General features: G+C 39.3%; 1 protein-coding gene and 1 long non-coding RNA gene across 9 annotated transcripts in view; one reads left to right on the top strand and one right to left on the bottom strand.

Moving 5' to 3' along the window:
- PPFIA1 (PTPRF interacting protein alpha 1) overlaps positions 1-18223 on the bottom strand; it is a 110062-nt gene that overhangs the window by 9896 nt on the left and 81943 nt on the right. For 4 of the 8 annotated variants that reach the window (XM_029059607.2, XM_029059605.2, XM_029059606.2 and 1 more), the window contains 9 exons: positions 10169-10250; positions 9846-10046; positions 6486-6548; positions 5985-6011; positions 4209-4384; positions 4020-4117; positions 2970-3145; positions 2647-2715; positions 2047-2212 (listed from right to left, as the gene is read on the bottom strand). In XM_029059607.2, the coding sequence (XP_028915440.1) occupies positions 2047-2212; positions 2647-2715; positions 2970-3145; positions 4020-4117; positions 4209-4384; positions 5985-6011; positions 6486-6548; positions 9846-10046; positions 10169-10250 (1058 nt within the window). The remainder of the gene's footprint in view (positions 1-2046; positions 2213-2646; positions 2716-2969; positions 3146-4019; positions 4118-4208; positions 4385-5984; positions 6012-6485; positions 6549-9845; positions 10047-10168; positions 10251-18223) is intronic. The other 4 variants (XM_029059609.2, XM_029059608.2, XM_029059610.2 and 1 more) reach the window with 3 other exon arrangements.
- Positions 7247-10128, top strand: LOC114810078. Its single transcript, XR_003757809.2, has 2 exons — positions 7247-7481; positions 9860-10128. It is a non-coding gene; the product is annotated as an uncharacterized LOC114810078 (long non-coding RNA).

Here is an 18223-nt window from a genome sequence, read left to right on the forward strand (position 1 = left end):
ACTACTTCTGACTGATGGTTTTATAGATTTGTCAGGGATCTCACATTTTCACAGGGAACTTCACCTATATGCCTTCAACCGATGACAAAGGCAATTATGGAATTTTTATGTAAATTCCACATTTTTCTTTCTTAAGCATAGGAAAAATCTCAAGAGTAGAAATCTGTGCCAAAATATTTCATTCTTTAGTGTGCTATAAAACAATGAGTTAATCGTTGCAGTAAATATTGATACTTACTATGTGCCAAGCTCAGTACTAAGCCCTGGGGTAGATAAAAGATAATAACAACAACAACAATGGTATTTAAGCACTTACTATGTGCCAGGCACTGAACTAAATGCTGGGTTAGATTCAAGAAAATTGGGTTGGACACAGTCCCTGTCACACACAGGGCTCACAATCTTAATCCCCATTTTACAGATGATTATGGTAACTGAGGCACAAATAAGTTAAGTGACTTGCCCAAGGCTACCAAGCCGACAAGTGGCAGCTGGACCCAGTCCCTGTCCACAAAGGGCTCACAGTCTAAGTACGAAAAACAACAGGTACTGAATCTCCATTTTGCAGATGAGGAAACTGATGCCCCAAAAAATGAAGTGACTTGCCCAAAGTCACAAAGCAGACAAATGGAGGAGCAGGCATTAAACCCAGTCCTGTGCTCTTTCCATTAGGCCACCGTGCTTCTCAGTAAGTGTATTTCTAGTCTTCTTCACTATTTAAAAAAGAACCTTTACAATGCTGTCCTGCTAAACCAGCCTAGCAAGAATTTCCCAGTTAAGCAAGGTTGTATGAATTTACTTGCTTCCCACCCTCATATGCCTCAATGAAATCTGCATTTTAAAAAGGATACTTTTGGTAGGGACCAATAAACTTACAGCAAGGCCCTTCAGTTTTGAAATGCAAATGTTATAATTAGAATTAAAAAAAACAACCTGTGTCCTACCCTATCCTTTCCAACCCACTAAAAAATAAGGTTAAGGAAGAGATTTGTCTTTGTTTTTTAATGGGATAAATCATTAAGAAATCATGAAGAAATACCAGAGGCATGAAAAGCAATTCCAAGCATAGTTGCTTTCATAGCTAATTCCCAATTAGATGTAATACAACAAACAGGAACAGCAAGGATACCAAATTTCCTTTTGACTCACAGTTTCAGCTTCCTCAAACTAAACCCCTTATTATAGCTGAATGCAAGAAGTAAAATGGACTTTTACCTCCTTTTCCTTTTCCCACACTACCGCAGAGTCCTAATGAATATAGGAAATGGCTAAAAGCAAAACAGGAAAGGGAAAAAGGGGAAGGCTTACATTTGAAATGATCAGCTTCTGAACAATTATACTGACACTATTTCCAATCAATCATATTTTTCCTAAACATAAAATATACTAGCAATTTGGTGGTTTAATTCTGAAAATGCCACTAGGATACTATTTGCTAAACTGTTGCTTCAGTTTGAGAGTTACACTAATCAGAAGAACTACTACACAAGCCAAGAAGTTTGATGTAGAATTTTTTTGGCTGATGAGTTTAAATAACAATAATAATAATAATAATGGTATTTGTTAAGCTCTTACTTTGTGCCGAAAACTGTTCTAAGCGCTAGGGTAATCAGGTTGTCCCACATGAGGCTCACAGTCTTAATCCCCATTTTACAGATGAGGTAACTGTGGCACAGAGAAGTTAAGTGGCTTGCCCAAGGCCACACAGCAGACAAGCGGCAGAGCAAGGATTAGAAGCCACATTCTCTGACTCCCAAGTCCATGCTCTTGCCACTGAGCCACACGCTGCTTCTTAAAGTTGTCGGTGGGTGGACTTGAACCACCAACCTTTCAGTTAACAGCCAAACGCACTAACCCACTATTGTGCAACAGGAATATCTGAATAGGATACAGACAAAAGTTTAAAAATAAATTGATAATACGCTTCAAATGAACATGCAGAGAACTCAGATGTTTAATACGCAAAAGCATTTTGACTAATTAAACTGTCACATCCCAATAGAAAAATGCATCATGCTTAGGAATAATAAAAATCCGTTTACATACCATCCATTTGCATCTTCTTTGGCTGCATAGAGGGTGAAGACATTGATGAAGTAACTCTGAAATTTGCAGGGAGAGTCTCTGCTGATCCAACAGCTAAACCTCGAATATCCTTTGGTCTAAATTTCTTTCTCCAGGAAGGTGCCCTTCTAAAGCTTTTATCATCCTCCTAACAGATTGATAAACCAAGAGTATTTATTTTGAAAACAGGACAGATGATCATGGCCAAGTTATATCAATTTTAATATTGGCTGTATCAACTATTACTTACATGAAAGTGAACTTTTCCATTTAGCGTGGCCATAATTTATGTGAATAGGAAACAAACGATTTTGATGTGAAAAGAAAAAGTCTACTCTCCTATGGAAAGTGTAACAGAAATTTGTATTTTATTGTGTCTCCAAATTTACAAACTCTAATGTATACCTAGATTTCCTATCTCTGAAGCTTTTCTGGTTAAAAGATTTATAAATAGTTCACAATATCCACAATAGTTTACATCTATCCACAATAATTTTTATGTATTTCAAGTTATTACCTCCATTATTACATATTCTGGATGCATATTTGATAAACGTCCCAAAATACTTATGTCAGACTTACTTCATCAAATCTTCTGTCGGTACCCATAATTAGAAGGTTGTTAAACTCTCTTTCCAAGATGGTACGGGCCTAAAAAAAAACCCACAAAAAACACACCACAATATTATCACTAAAGCAAGGTTTGTAGGAGATAAATTATACATTCATGTACTCTGAAAAGCATCTAGCCATATTTAGCTTGATGGCCCTGTCTGGGTCATCATCAAACCTACTGATCGCCTTAGCGATCATTCCTTCACCCTATATATTAAATTACTCCAGAATTCTGGATTATTTATTTATTTTAGTTCAGCTGGCAAAGAGATAGAAAGTACGTCAATTACCTGTGTGTTTTGAGTGGGTATTTGTAACAGGAGAGCCAATGCATTGAAATCAAAAGTTTCATCTAAGGCCACAAGTGCACCATGAACTCCACTTTCTACAAGGTTATTTGCGTATTCTTTCAGACCGATTGACAATATCCAGCGAATCACTCGGTCATTACTCCAAACAAGAACATCTATTGTGGAGGTGGAAGAGAGAGTTTAAAGAAAATGAGAGCATAAAATGAATAATGAAATTTCTTATACAAAATATAGCTGACACTCTATTTAGGAGATGGTTGTCAAGTGTAAGGATTATCCCTGAGTTCCCTTGGCTTCCTTCACTCTCCTATTGCCTGCCTATTGGCCATATCACACTACATCGTGTGGTGAAGGGGTCAGGTGGGGAGGTTGACACAGCCCATACACCCTGCATCTACTGGGGCCCTTATCCTCATCAACAAATCCTCATCCTTTATGTGGCCTACTTTATCAATATTTTATTTATATTCTGAATCTAAACAAAATTTGCATGAAGACTTTTTGGGAGAGCATCTGTTTGTGAAGACAATTTCAACCAAGCTAGTTTCTGAGGAAACATGGGTAGCATCTTTAAAACATGTTTTCTTGTAGAGTATTTCAATATTTCTAAGGTGTTTTGATCGAGTTCATTGATATTGGTGCGGAAGAGAAAGTATATATGAGTACACTTATGAGTACATATATACTCACATAAGTACAAATACTCTCACTGAGAGACAGTATATGTACAGCACAATAAAATGGACATTTAATCCTTAAATATTTTACTAACTCTGTCCAAAATTTGGGAAGTTTAGCCAATATTTTGGATTAAATACTAGAAAACATGACAGGAAATTAATATTAGTTGGCAATGCAGATGGAACTTAATCCATTTTGTATTTTGCCATTACTAATACCCAGAATACTATCAATACACTTTCCACTTCCTTATTCGCCAACATTCTTCAAGAAGAAAAAAATTGAGGCTACCAATTCACTCATAAGCAACAATGTAATCTGAAGATGAGTAAAATACAGTACATTAACCTTTTATTTCATTCTGGCTTTCTTCTCTTTTTCTTTCAAGCTCCTTCCGATCGTAATTCAATCTCCGTAGACACATAATTCCACATTGGAAACTGTTCCTGTTTGGAAAATGCATATGCTTCTTAGAGTCAATGAAAGTAAAGCTTCTCCTTGGCAGTCGATTTGTCAAAATCCCAACCATTTATTTACCTGTGAAAACTGTCAACCATCTTAAGCTGTCCACGAAGATCTTTTTTAGTCAAATGATCCAGCATCCTAGCATCAACAAGACATTCCATGAAGTAGCTACGGTACTGAGGAAGCCCCAAACTTGGGAGCCACTCATTGCCAATCCACTCATGGTTCATATCACCATATGCTAAAGTCTGTTTAAAAAAAATTGCCAAAAAAAGTTTATTCAATAGAGAAGAAAAATATCTTTATGGTACTTTTATTTGTTGAACCAAGTCATATTACTTTTAACCAAAGATGAATTTTTTAAGGACCAAAATGAATAACTCTCTGATTCATAAAATGTGTCAGATTAAAGAGTGCTATCCAAGAATTTCTACAGTATTTACTCCAAAAGAAATTTTATCCAAAGAAAATCAGTCAATAGCAGCTCTACTTTTCACATTTTCATCAGGTTTTGATTTTTTTGGACAATGTTCTCTAAGCAAAACTGCTTTCACCTATAGCATTACCAAAGAACACAATCTATAGACAAATTTATTTCAGAAAAGAATTTGGATTTAATGGATGGACTGTACAGAATGATTGTGACTCATGAACAGGCTTGAAAACTGTCCAAATCTGTCAAATTTGTTCTTTAAAAAATGTTTCGGGAAAAATGCAAAATTGCATACTTCATACATGCCACTTTAGCTATAGACGAAGAAGCATGGGCTTTGATCGGTAAAAGTGAAATGGCCCAAGTACATAAGAGTTCGGCAATTGTGAATCAGAATTTACTACTTCTTTCTCCTGCTTTCTGTGGCAATCAAACTATTCCTACACTAAGGGCATTGTTGAATAATGAAGGGCAGTGAAGGGAATTTAGGAGGGAATGAGAACAAGAACATGGGAGTTTAGCTCCCTGAAGAGAGCCAAGAGGACTGGTAGAAGAGGTTAAAGCTTCTTTCTACCCATTTCATGTACAATAATTTCAAATTCCGTTCCTCGTTCTGCCTAGCTGGAGAAGCAAGCATCAAGGAACTAATTAAAAGCTTTTGAACTTAAAGGTTTCAGTGGTAAGAAAATATACCAAATTTCAGTTTTTCATGACTTAGAAGTTTGGGGTGGGGGGGTGGAATTGAGATACAAAATGCATCTGAAAGAGAAGTAAACTGGAAAAAACTTCTAGTAATATTATTACTTAGATTTGACTCAACAAAATCTAAAGGAATGTTCAGTAATTCTCCAAGTCCTAAACATATTACAGTGTAATGTGTGGTAGATTCCATTTGGTGTCTCTCTCCCACCCACAGCATATGTAGGAACTGTGAGGAGCTTCTCTATGTTTTTTCTCACCACCTCAAAATTGGTAAGGAAAGATCAATCAGTCAATCAATCGGTGGTATTTATTCACAGAGAGCTCGTAATCATTACAATTCAAAACCCGTTACCACCACCAAGGAATTATAACTCCAGGATAAGAATAAACTGCAAGTCTTTTCCAGTTAGGTGGTGTATCCTCACACAAAAACCTTCACAAGCAAAACACAGACATCTCTACTAAAATTTTTTCAAGAAATGTTTTCAAAATTGTTCATGAGGTGTTGGTAAAATCCTTTCTATTAAAGGCTGGACAGAAATACACCTGCATTCATTTGGTTGCTTTTTAATTGGTTTTGTTTTCAAATCATTAGCAATCTTCCAAAATGATTAAACTGTTGAAAACATCAAGAATGAGAAATCACAGCTTTGTGTTCTAATTGCTTTTGTTGCCGCACATATATGAAGAACATATTACAGAAAATCTCCAACCTGAGCCCAGCTTCCCTCCTCATCTTCCTGGTGTTATGTGGTTAGGAAAGCAAAAGGATACACAACTATTAGTATTAATAAAATTAGTAATGCAAGCACATTAATGTTGCAGGGCATTTATAAAAACTTTGGCATGCAAAAAATAAAAGCAAGCATCATGCGATAATCATACAAAATAAGCCCCTTACATTTTCATGCAAGTCAACACCCATGTTTGGAGAAATTTGTGCTCAATAACAACAAAAAGAGTGTGACAAAATTAGGGACTCTCAAAAAGGGAGAAGATACAAACTGACTCTATAACTGTGCTACTCACTCCTGAAATATACAGAATATATATTAGGATTCAAAAGTTTATTTTCCTCTGACCAAAGAAACCACACTACAAAACAATTACAGTTAAATTTTACAAAAATGTGATTGAAGGGAACGTGTGATTCAAACATTCAAAAAAGTGGGAAGCACACCACAGAGAACAAATGCCGCAGTATTGTGACTAACCGTTTGTGGCGTAGCTGTAAGATTTTCCATTTCTTCATGTGTTACCCAGACATTTCCTGTGGTCTAATATGACCCCCAATGAACCAATCACATCCAGTGAGAGGAAAGCAGTAACAAAGAGGAAAGGTGGCAGAATATAAAAGCAGTAGGTACTTAAAAGGAGCAGGCATAGGATAAGGCAATGGCTTCTAAAGCTTTGAACTATATTTATCTGCTGAGAGTATATGTATAAATCATTGTTTCAGGGATATTTCCTTATTTTCTACAATTATCCAGACATAGCATATGTTCAAAAGTTACTCCGAAGAGGGCTGTCCCGCATATAGTTAATACTACCTTAGAAAAGATAATAATGAAACTAAAACATCAATTGCAATATTTTTCAATACAAGTATTTATTCTATAAGCTTCCTTACTCTACCCTTTTGACAATGGCCTAAAGAAAACAGCCCAAGACTGAAAATGCTTGTCCTCCAGTTTCAAGTACAAACCTCCCTCAAATATTTTCCAAGAAGTTATGGATCACACACATAGATGTCAAAAAGTATTTCTACTTCCAAATACAATGAAATCCACATCAGTGAATGCAAAATTTATTCTTTCCCACAATTTACCCTTTTAAATTGCCACTGATGCTAAAATAACAAGTTTGTTCCAAAAAAATTTAAAATATTTTAAGTTTTAAATAAGGCAATTTTCCTTAGAGTGACTCTCTTGTTTTTCAGGCTGTATTCTAGGAGTGCTGTGAGGGCATAGAGAGGACTTGGAGGATAGAATGTGCTGTAGGAATCTCCAAAAGAGGTAACAAAGGGTAAGCAGGAGGGGAGGAAGATTGGGAGATTCAGTCAAGATCCTCATTAAAACTGGAAAAGTGGAACTGACAGTCGAGCCATCAACCCCCAAAAGTCCATTGGCAATGCTCTTTGGATTCCTGATTTTGGGATTCCAGAGCTTCAGTGGGCTCTGTGAAACTGCTGCTGGCATAAGAAGAAAGTGGTAAGAAGTAGTTTTTGTCATCCATATTGTTGGGTCCCACAAAGTTTAAACATCATGATTAGAAGGAAGGGGAAAGGTCCTTGTGTACAACCCACACTCAGGCCAGGCCCAGGTAGTGGTTTGGGATATTTAAACCTGAAAGTGTGGCTTGGCCTAAATTGAACTGGGTATAGAAGGCCCCATACTGCTTCCTCGCCTCACATAGTATTAAGACCATAAAAAGTGCCATTAGTGGCTTCTAGCATATTCTGCTTCCCAAAATTGCAACAAGATACCTAGAAGGACAGTATGACGGTTAACCCTCATACTAAGGTACATACCTCCTAACACTCTATATCTAATTCTCCCTTTAGTCATCTCTAGTCCATATACTGATCCAATGCCAGATACATGCAGTACGTCACCTAAAAATGATGACTCCTAAGACAACTTCCAGTCCCACTCAAGCTCATTTTTGATACAGTAAGGTACAAATCAGACAAAGATACTTTGGTGCTGGGGTTTCACTTGGACAGGCCATGGGGAGTTAATAAATTGTGACCTTGCAGAACTCTAACCAAAGGAGTTTCAACTCCATTTCATCAGGTTCTAACAATGGCTGAGAAATGGGATGGGGGAAAGGAGTGACAGGGTCAGGTCAGTTCTTAGAACACTACTTGGCACATAGTAAGCACTTAACAAATACCATAATAATAATTATTATTACTATCACTGTGCTCAAAAAGGTGTAGTAAAAAGGGAAATTGTTGATGGAAAAGGACCCAAAGAGGGGGTGAAATGCAGAGGAGTATAACATTCATTTGATTTTAACAAATCAGGTTGTTTCTGCATTTCTATCCTAGAAGAGGTTTTGGGTCTACCCTGAAACAATCAAATCAGCAGTATCTGAGTGACTGCTGTGTGCAGAGTACTGTTCAAAGCAATGGGAGAGTATCATAGAGGCAAAAGTCAATCAGTAGTATTTATTGAGCGCTTACTCTGTGCAGGAGCACTGTATTAAGTACTTAGGAAAGTACAAGAGAGTTAATAGACACATTCCCTGCCCACAAGGAGACTCTAGAGGGAAGGTTTCCTGAAGGAGATATGATTTTAGTAGGACACTGAAAATGGGGAAAGTGTTGCTAATTCAGATATGAATGGGGAAGGTGTTCTTAGGAAGGAGAATGTGAGTAAGAGGTCGACAGTGAAAGAGATGAGACTGAGGCACAGTGAATAGGTTGGTGGTAGAAGGGTGAGGTGTGTGGGTTGAGTTGGAGTGAGAATAGGTTCCTGGGAGAGAGCTTCTTAAAGTGTCTTAGAGCTTTGAAGGACAGCCACAGTTAGGGCGTGAGAGATGAAGGATAAACTGGTTAAAGAGATCGAGAAGAAGCAGCAAGAGAGCCAGGAGAAGAGCCAGGAGAGAACTGGATCAGTAAAACTAGTTAGTGTTTTCTGAGGAAGTGAGCAGTCCACGGGGCCAAAAGCAACCTAAAGGATAGGAGCATCGGGACATAGTAGACTCCGATAGATGCGGCAAAAAGGAAGTCATTGATGACCTTGGAGAAAATGATCTCAGTGAAGGGAAGAAGGCAGAAATCAGACTGCAGAGGCTTGAAAACAGACCTGAGGTGAAGAAGAGGCAGCAGATGTGTACAACCTATGTGAGAAGTTTGGATGGGAAAAAGAGGGGAGAGAAAAGCGAGAGCTGCATGGCACAGTGGGATATATGGCAGGTTATTTTCATTTATGGGTTTTGCAAATCAAAGCAATGGTTCTTTTCTCACCACCAAATTCACTCTGAATCCTAAATAACTGCAGCACAGCATTAAATGGCTAAAATCCACAGGAGTCTTAACTACCCTAAACCCATTGATTTTTTAAAGATAAATTCAAAGCTACTTGCATCACAGTTAACATTATTTCATCTTTATAGCTAATATTCTCAGTTTTAATTGTATGACCAAAATTCATATTTGAAGTTGTTTATTTTATGATTTCATCCCCTAGAATTATGAGTGATAAATATATGTTGTCAAATTTATCATTTTTCTTCGGTAAAATGCAACTTAAGACTATCTTCATTAACAAAAAGCTTTCATGCAATATGTGATTACTATTTTTGCTTCATACTTTTCGTAAGTGATTTAGGTTATTAAAACTGTTATTTCACCCAAGTGTTTATAGGAAGCATTTACATACCATTTCTATAAAACATGCATTTCTTTCTGCTTAAAGACAATAAAAGCTTCAATACCTACTCTGCTCTATTAATTACTCTACGCAACACAGGTGCCAAAGGAGAAAAATAATAAAGACAATGCTACTTTAATAACTCTTCCCCTAGTGGTTCCAATGAGGGGCCATTTTTAATTAATTGAATCTTACCGTTCTTGATGTAGGCGGGGCAGATGGACTCGTCAAAGACATGATTTCTTGGATAGCGAGCCTCAGTTTTAACCTGTGTAAAGGATTACTGATTCCTATTTCACGCTGTATTTCTGTATCTGATAAGGCAGACATGATAGCACCACTCTTCACATTTGCTCGGCAAGCAGCCACGTACCATGCTGGCATCCCAACCCACAGCTGGGAAGAGACAATACAACACAATTGAGCGGACTGTGAACTTTTTCCTTTTTAAAATAAAGACCTTTGGAAATTTTAAGAATTAAGTCTGCATAAACTATCTTTTACAAAGCATCACTTACCTCCAGCCACACAACCACCGTTGGTCCATCCCACTGTGCAAAAGGCAGACCTTGTCTTCGAGCTTCTTCAAGCAACTCATGCCTACAAAATCACAACCAGTAATTTATAAGGGAAAAATATATTCTAAATGTTATACAAACAGCTGTTATGCAAAGAATCCAAATGTTCCTTAATTAGTTTCACAGATTTGTAAGAATAATACAATACCAACAAAAGTCAAAAGTTTTAAAGTTAGCTTATGGCTTCTTCGATATTGTTTGTATGGTAAATGCTTATCTTTTTAAACACCTCTCACAATGAAAATGCTTGTTAATCAGTTGCCAGGCTACTTATTATAGCTCTTTTTCAGGTTAACAAACAAAACTGAATCCACTATTTTGACACAATGAAACTTTAAATGCCAATTTTCACACAACTTGAATGCGCACAGTTAATTTTGTTGCTGAATTGTACTTTCCAAGTGCTTAATACAGTGCTCTGCACACAGTAAGCACTCAATAAATGCAACTGAATGAATGAATGAAACCTAGCTTTCGGGGTGATTAAAATTCCTCCCCATAAAAGTCAATGATTTTTTAATATAATAATAACTATAATAATAATGGTACTTGTTAAGTGCTTACTGTGTGTCAAACACTATTCTAAGCACTGGATTAGATACAAGTTAATCAGATGGGACACAGTCCCTGTCCCAGAGAGGCTCATAGTTTAAGTAGGTGGGAGAAAGGGTACTGAATCCCCATTTTGCAGTTACGGAAACTGAGGCCCAGAGAACTGAAGTGACTTGCCCAAGGTCTCATGGCAGATAAGTGGCAGAGCCAGGATTAGAACCAGAAGCCCTGTCTCCCAGGCCCGTGCTCTTTCCACTACGACACGCTCAACCATACTATTTAACAGAACTTTGCTAGCAAATAAGCATTCAGGGTCAATCATTATTCCATTTCTGGGATGCCAGTTTCATGGAGCTGCGAGGGGATACCCACAGGTCTGGCACTGTGGAGATGAAGTCACCTGGGGCAGAATGGGCTCTGCTGCAAAACTGACCTCCCAGATTTGAAAGATCAGAATGGGAAACGAAACCAAGAGAGCAGCTCTGTATCTTGCCAGGCACAAGAAATGCTCATTTGTTTTTCATTAGGAAAAAGTATTCTGTAGTGTGTACTGGGAAAGTGTTGTGGGAAAGCACTTTTATTTAGCTGCATATTTAATGCTTTTCACTGAACTAATTCAAAACAATAAGTAAATCGGGGGCATTTACAGTATTTGAAATAAGCCGTACTTCCAGATGAATAGGCTATTTTCAGTGGTTTTAAACTCTACCATGCCTTTCCCCCTCAAAACAGCTAAAATACCAAGTTAAATACACTCATAAAGATCAAATTAAATGTTAATATTGTAATTTAAACATTACACATATTATATATTTACAACACACTGCTAATAATAGTTATTAAATAAAGCACCACAAAATTAGATGATAACTTCACAAAGATGTAAATGCTTTTAGCAAAAAATGTTCTTGCAAAATACAGAAAAAACACTTCTTGGAAAGGTGAATTTAAAGTATGAAAGCACAGCTTTTAGTATTTAACCCAAATAATGAACTTCTGAACACAGCCAAATGAAGCCTAGTAAACCTACCCTGCTTTTGCTCTACAAATTTAAGATGGAGAAAAAATAAGTAAACAAAGTTTACTCAAAATGACAGGTTTAAGAAAAAAAGTTCACTTGAGTTTGTATGCTTGATCAAATCATTTAATCAAAATTTACAAATAAAGGAAGATACTTCACAGTCTATATTGAATTTCAGAGTAAAAGCACAAGAATACTAAAATAAAGGAAGCTACCCATTCCCATTCCATTATGATGGGTTACTGGAATTAGAGATTATCCCAAGTCAAGTCCTAATGCCCTTGGATAGTCACTTTTCAAAAGATAATAGCATTATTCAAAACCAGGAAAAAAACCAATACCATGTGTTTTAGTATATCATAAAAATCCTGTGCCAAGATAAAGATGCTTAAATATTTTCTATTTAATGGATTCCAGGTTCATAAATCAGAGTTGCTAGCCTAATTAATATAGATTAATATTAAGGTTAATATTGGCCAGCCATTTTGGCTGCCTTGCCCTTCCTCTGCTTGGGTGGTAGGAATACTATGGGGAGGTGAGGCCAGCAGTTCGAGAAGCAGCAGTGGTGGCTGACTGAGCAGGACCTGAGAATAGCCCACTTCTTTCGGAATTAGTTTGTCACTGTAAAAATACTGTTGATGACTGCAGAAGGCTACCTTAGGTTACATGCCATTTCTCTGTTAACTATTTTAACATATTTTACCTTCAGAGAACATGTACAATCTGTTATTTTGCAATTTGCAAATTTTTTAATCCTATTCATTTATTCATTCAATAGTATTTATTGAGCGCTTACTATGTGCAGAGCACTGTACTAAGCGCTTGGAATGAACAAGTCAGCAACAGATAGAGACAGTCCATGCCGTTTGACGGGCTTACGGTCTAATCGGGGGAGACGGACAGACAAGAACAATGGCAATAAATAGAGTCAAGGGGAAGAACATCTCGTAAAAACAATGGCAACTAAATAGAATCAAGGCAATGTACAATTCATTAACAAAATAAATAGGGTAATGGAAATATATACAGTTGAGCGGATGAGTACAGTGCTGTGGGGATGGGAAGGGAGAGGTGGAGGAGCAGAGGGAAAGGGGGAAAAAGAGGGTTTAGCTGTGGAGAGGTAAAGGGGGGGGTGGCAGAGGGAGTAGAGGGAGAAGAGGAGCTCAGTCTGGGAACGCCTCTTGGAGGAGGTGAGTTTTAAGTAGGGTTTTGAAGAGGGGAAGAGAATCAGTTTGGCGGAGGTGAGGAGGGAGGGCGTTCCAGGACCGCGGGAGGATGTGGCCCAGGGGTCGACGGCGGGATAGGAGAACCCAGGGACGGTGAGGAGGTGGGCGGCGGAGGAGCGGAGCGTGCGGGGTGGGTGGTAGAAAGAGAGAAGGGAGGAGAGGTAGGAAGGGGCAAGGTGATGTAGAACCTTGAAGCCTAGAGTGAGGAGTTTTTGTTTGGAGTGGAGGTTGATAGGCAACCACTGGAGTTGTTTAAGAAGGGGAGTGACATGCCCAGATCGTTTCTGCAGGAAGATGAGCCGGGCAGCGGAGTGAAGAATAGACCAGAGCGGGGCGAGAGAGGAGGAAGGGAGGTCAGAGAGAAGGCTGACACAGTAGTCTAGCCGGGATATAACGAGAGCCCGTAGCAGTAAGGTAGCCGTTTGGGTGGAGAGGAAAGGGCGGATCTTGGCGATATTGTAGAGGTGAAACCGGCAGGTCTTGGTAATGAATAGGATGTGTGGGGTGAACAAGAGAGACGAGTCAAGGATGACACCGAGATTGCGGGCCTGAGAGACGCGAAGGATGGTCATGCCATCCATGGTGATAGAGAAGTCTGGGAGAGGACCGGGTTTGGGAGGGAAGATGAGGAGCTCAGTCTCGCTCATGTTGAGTTTTAGGTGGTGGGCCGACATCCAGGTGGAGACGTCTTAGGCAGGAGGAGATGCGAGCCTGAAGGGAGGGGGAGAGGACAGGGGCGGAGATGTAGATCTGCGTGTCATCTGCGTAGAGATGGTAGTCAAAGCCATAAGAGCGAATGAGTTCACCGAGGGAGTGAGTGTAAATGGAGAACAGAAGAGGGCCAAGAACTGACCCTTGAGGAACTCCAACAGTTAAAGGATGGGAGGGGGAGGAGGCGCCAGTGAAGGAGACCGAGAATGACCGGCCAGAGAGGTAAGAGGAGAACCAGGAGAGGACAGAGTCCGTGAAGCCAAGGTGAGATAAGGTATGGAGGAGGAGGGGACGGTCGACAGTGTCGAAGGCAGCAGAGAGGTCAAGAAGGATTAGAATGGAGTAGGAGCCATTGGATTTGGCAAGAAGGAGGTCATGGGTGACCTTAGAGAGAGCAGTCTCGGTAGAGTGGAGGGGACAGAAGCCAGATTGGAGGGGGTCTAGGAGAGAATGGGAGTTAAGGAATTCTAAGCAGCGATTGTAGACTACTCGTTCTAGGATTTTGGAAAGGAAGGGTAGTAGGGAGATAGGGCGATAACTGGAGGGGGAAGTGGGGTCAAGAGCGGGTTTTTTTAGGATGGGGGAGACGTGGACATGTTTGAAGGCAGCGGGGAAGGAGCCATTGGAGATTGAGTGGTTAAAAATAGAAGTTAAGGAAGGGAGGAGGGCAGGGGCGATGGTTTTAATAAGGTGAGAGGGAATGGGGTCCGAGGTGCAGGTGGAGGGGGTGGCACTTGCGAGGAGGGAGGATCCTATGCATCCACCAGTGCTCCTCAGGGCTAAAAGGAAGAGGAAGGTTCTCTCCGCAACCCAGAACAAATCTGTATAAAGACTGTAATGATTCTACTGCCTTGTAATTGTGGAAAAGACATTAATTCATCTTCACTAAATACCAAAGATTCTGAGGTAACCACTGGCTCATTACGGTGCTCTGGATCACCACTGGCAGCATGCTGTGGCTACTTTGGCTGAGTCCTGCAGGTCAAAAACGTTTGTGAGCTAGATGTCAAGAGCCACAACCTATTTCCCTTCCTGCTCCACGTATACTGTGACTCAATGGGAATATGAGCGGTGGGGACAAAGGTGTGCAAGTGCTACTGGGTCAACTATTCATTCCATTGAATTTATTGAGTACTTACTATGTGCAAAGCACTGTACCCAGTGCATGAAGCAGGTTCTCAGTCCCAAAGCCTCAGTAACTGCACTGATTCATCTGTCTACAATGGGAGTCTCTGGCCCCATTGCTGATTTGCCCAAAATCAGTTTCATTTCACTTAACTCAGTGGTAGAACTACAATCGTAACTCATATCCTAGAATGCCAAAATGTTGGTACTGTGTATTCAAAGTTTTGAACCTCGTACGTACTGTATACTCTTTATGGGAGAGTAGCATCAGATACTGAGTGAATAAGTACTAGTACTCTATCATTTACAACTGTAAACCAACTCAAAGTTGTTAATCGTTGATATCTGAAACCATTCGTCAAAAGTGCCATGTGTACTTCTTTAGTTTTGCACAAAATTATTAACATAGCAAATCTTTTCCAAGATTTAACTTGATTATTTGCCAACTCATCTATTCAACCTAAGTAAAACTGCATGAAAAACCAAAGTTACCACATCTACTGAAAATATTAATTTAAAATAAATAAATTTTCCAAAGAATGAAAGGTGAACAATGAGAGGTGAACATTTTGCGAATTTACATTATTTCTCTCCTCTTTCCTAACTCCAAATGGGATTTTTCAATTGTATCTTTTTTTCCCCCCAAATAAATCTGTATGGTAATTTTCCCCAATAATTAAAGAGGAAAAATTTATCTGCTGTTAAGAAAAGCACTATGTAAAGTATGGGGAATGAGTTTTAAAGCACATTAGTAAATACTAAAGTAGACATTTGTTAGGAATATACTAAAGACTGATACTGGCTACTCACGTACTAGTGAGAAAATCTGTAACACTTTTAAGTAGTTCAAAGTTCACCATTTTGAATTGACTATTAATACAATTTTTTAATGGTATTTGATAAATCCTTACTGTATGCCAGACACTGTACTAAGTGCTGGGGTAGATGCAAGCTAATCAGGTTGGACATTGTCCATGTCACACATGGGATTCACAGTCTTAATTCCCATTTTACAGATGAGATAACTGAGGTACAGAGAAATAAAGTGACATGCTCAAGGTCACAAAACGGACAAGTGATGGACCCAGGATTATTATTAATAATAATAATAATAATAATAATGTTGGTATTTGTTAAGCACTAACTATGTGCAGAGCACTGTTCTAAGTGCTGGGGTAGACACAGGGTAATCAGGTTGTCCCACGTGAGGCTCACAGTTAATTCCCATTTTACAGATGAGGGAACTGAGGCATAGAGAAGTGAAGTGACTTGCCCACATTCACACAGCTGACAAGTGGCAGAGCCGGGATTTGAACCCATGACTTCTGACTCCCACTTTCCACTGAGCCACACTGCTCCAATAATTATGGCATTTGTTAAGCACTTACTATGTGACAAGCACTGGGGGGATACAAGGTAATCAGGTTGTCCCACTTGGGGCTCACAGTCTTAATCCCCATTTTACAGTTGAGGAAACTGAGGCACAGAGAAGTTCAGTGACCTGCTCAAAGTCATACAGCTGATAAGGGGCAGAGCGGGGATTAGAACCCACCACCTCTGACTCCCAAACCCAGGCTCTTGCCACTAAGCCACGCTGCTTCTAGTCCTCGGGTCCTTCTGAATCCCAGGCCTAGCACTAGACCACGCTGCTTTGCCTATAATTCCCATGAAGTTCCTCAAATATGAACATACTGAGAAGGAACTGAGAAGAAACAAAAGATTGACAACATCTCAAACCCCACCTAAATAATGTGTGTTAACCAAGGTCTTAAAGACCTGAAGACAAAATATACGAACTGGAAAGGGAGAAATGTGCTTCATGCAAACCAATTCCTGCTTTTATTTCTCTAACAAAGATTCATTCATTCATTCAGTAATATTTATTGAGCGCTTACTATTTGCAGAGCACTGTACTAAGCGCTTGGAATGTGCAAATCAGCAACAGATACAGTCCCTGCCCATTGACGGGCTTACAGTCTAATTGGGGGAGACAGACAGACCAAAACAATAGCAATAACTAGAATCAAGGGGATGTACATCTCATTAAAACAATAGCAATAAATAGAATCAAGGTGATGTACATCTCATTAACAAAATAAATAGGGTAATAATATATACAATTGAGTGGACGAGCACAGTGCTGAGGGAAGGGGAAGGGAGACGGGGAGGAACAGAGGGAAAGGGGGGAAAAGGTGAAGGGGGGACAGAGGGGCAGCAGAAGGAGCAGAGGGAAAAGGGGAAGCTCAGTCTGGGAAGGCCTCTTGGAGGAGGTGAGCTCTAAGTAGGGCTTTGAAGAGGGGAAGAGAACTAGTTTCATTCATTCATTCAGTCGTATTTATTGAGCGCTTACTGTGTGCAGAGCACTGTACTAAGTGCTTGGAATGTACAATTTGGCAACAGATAGACACAATCCCTGCCCAACAATGGGCTCGCCGTCTAAAAGGGGGAGACTAACAACAAAATAAAACAAGTAGTCAGGCATCAATACCATCCAAGATAAACAGAATCACAGATATATACAAAGATCTTCAAAGGTCTTCGAGGCCTGAAAGAATATTTGTGATAAAAAGGAGAAATCTACTTCATGCAAAAAATCTCCAAGCTTTAATTTCTCTAACCTAAACTCTTTAAGATCTGCATAGACAATATATAATGTGGAAAAGGAGTAATTTGCTTTATAAAAAAAACCACTCCTGTTTAGAGAAGCAGCATAGCATAGTGGACAGAGCACAGGCTTGGGAGTCTGAAGGTTATGAGTTCTATTCCTGGCTCTGCCACTTGTCTTCTGTGTGACTTTGGGCAAGTCACTTCACTTCTCTATGCCTCAGCTACCTCATCTGTAAAGTGGGGATTGAGATTGTGAAGTCCCAAGTGGGATAGGGACTGCGTTCAACTCGATTTACTTGTATCCACCCCAGCATTTATTGCAATGCCTGGCACATATTACGCACTTAACAAGTGACATAATAATAGTAATCACGACTGGAACATGGTGTGTGGGGGGATGGCTCCTTGAGGGCAAGGATCGTGCCTACCTACTCTATTGTACTGTATTCTACCAAGCGCTCCGTAGAGTGCCCTGCACACAGTAAATGTAAGTGCTCAATAAACACCAATGATTGATTGGGTAGAAGCCAAAGGGGATCAAAAGAAAGAAGACTCTGTGTGTTGTATTTTAAAGGTGAAATCTATCATGTCAGTCAGTTCACTGACCATGCTGAAAGATAAATGACAGAATAATTTAAGTACCAAACAAATGTGACACTATTATTTGCTTTAAGTTGCCGGGAAATTGAGGATATTCAAACTATCAAACCCTATGCTTTCTTTTGCAGGGAAAAGACAGCAAATTAGCAAAAC

The sequence above is a fragment of the Ornithorhynchus anatinus genome, chromosome 3 (assembly GCF_004115215.2).
Source record: "Ornithorhynchus anatinus isolate Pmale09 chromosome 3, mOrnAna1.pri.v4, whole genome shotgun sequence".
NCBI lineage: Eukaryota > Metazoa > Chordata > Mammalia > Monotremata > Ornithorhynchidae > Ornithorhynchus > Ornithorhynchus anatinus.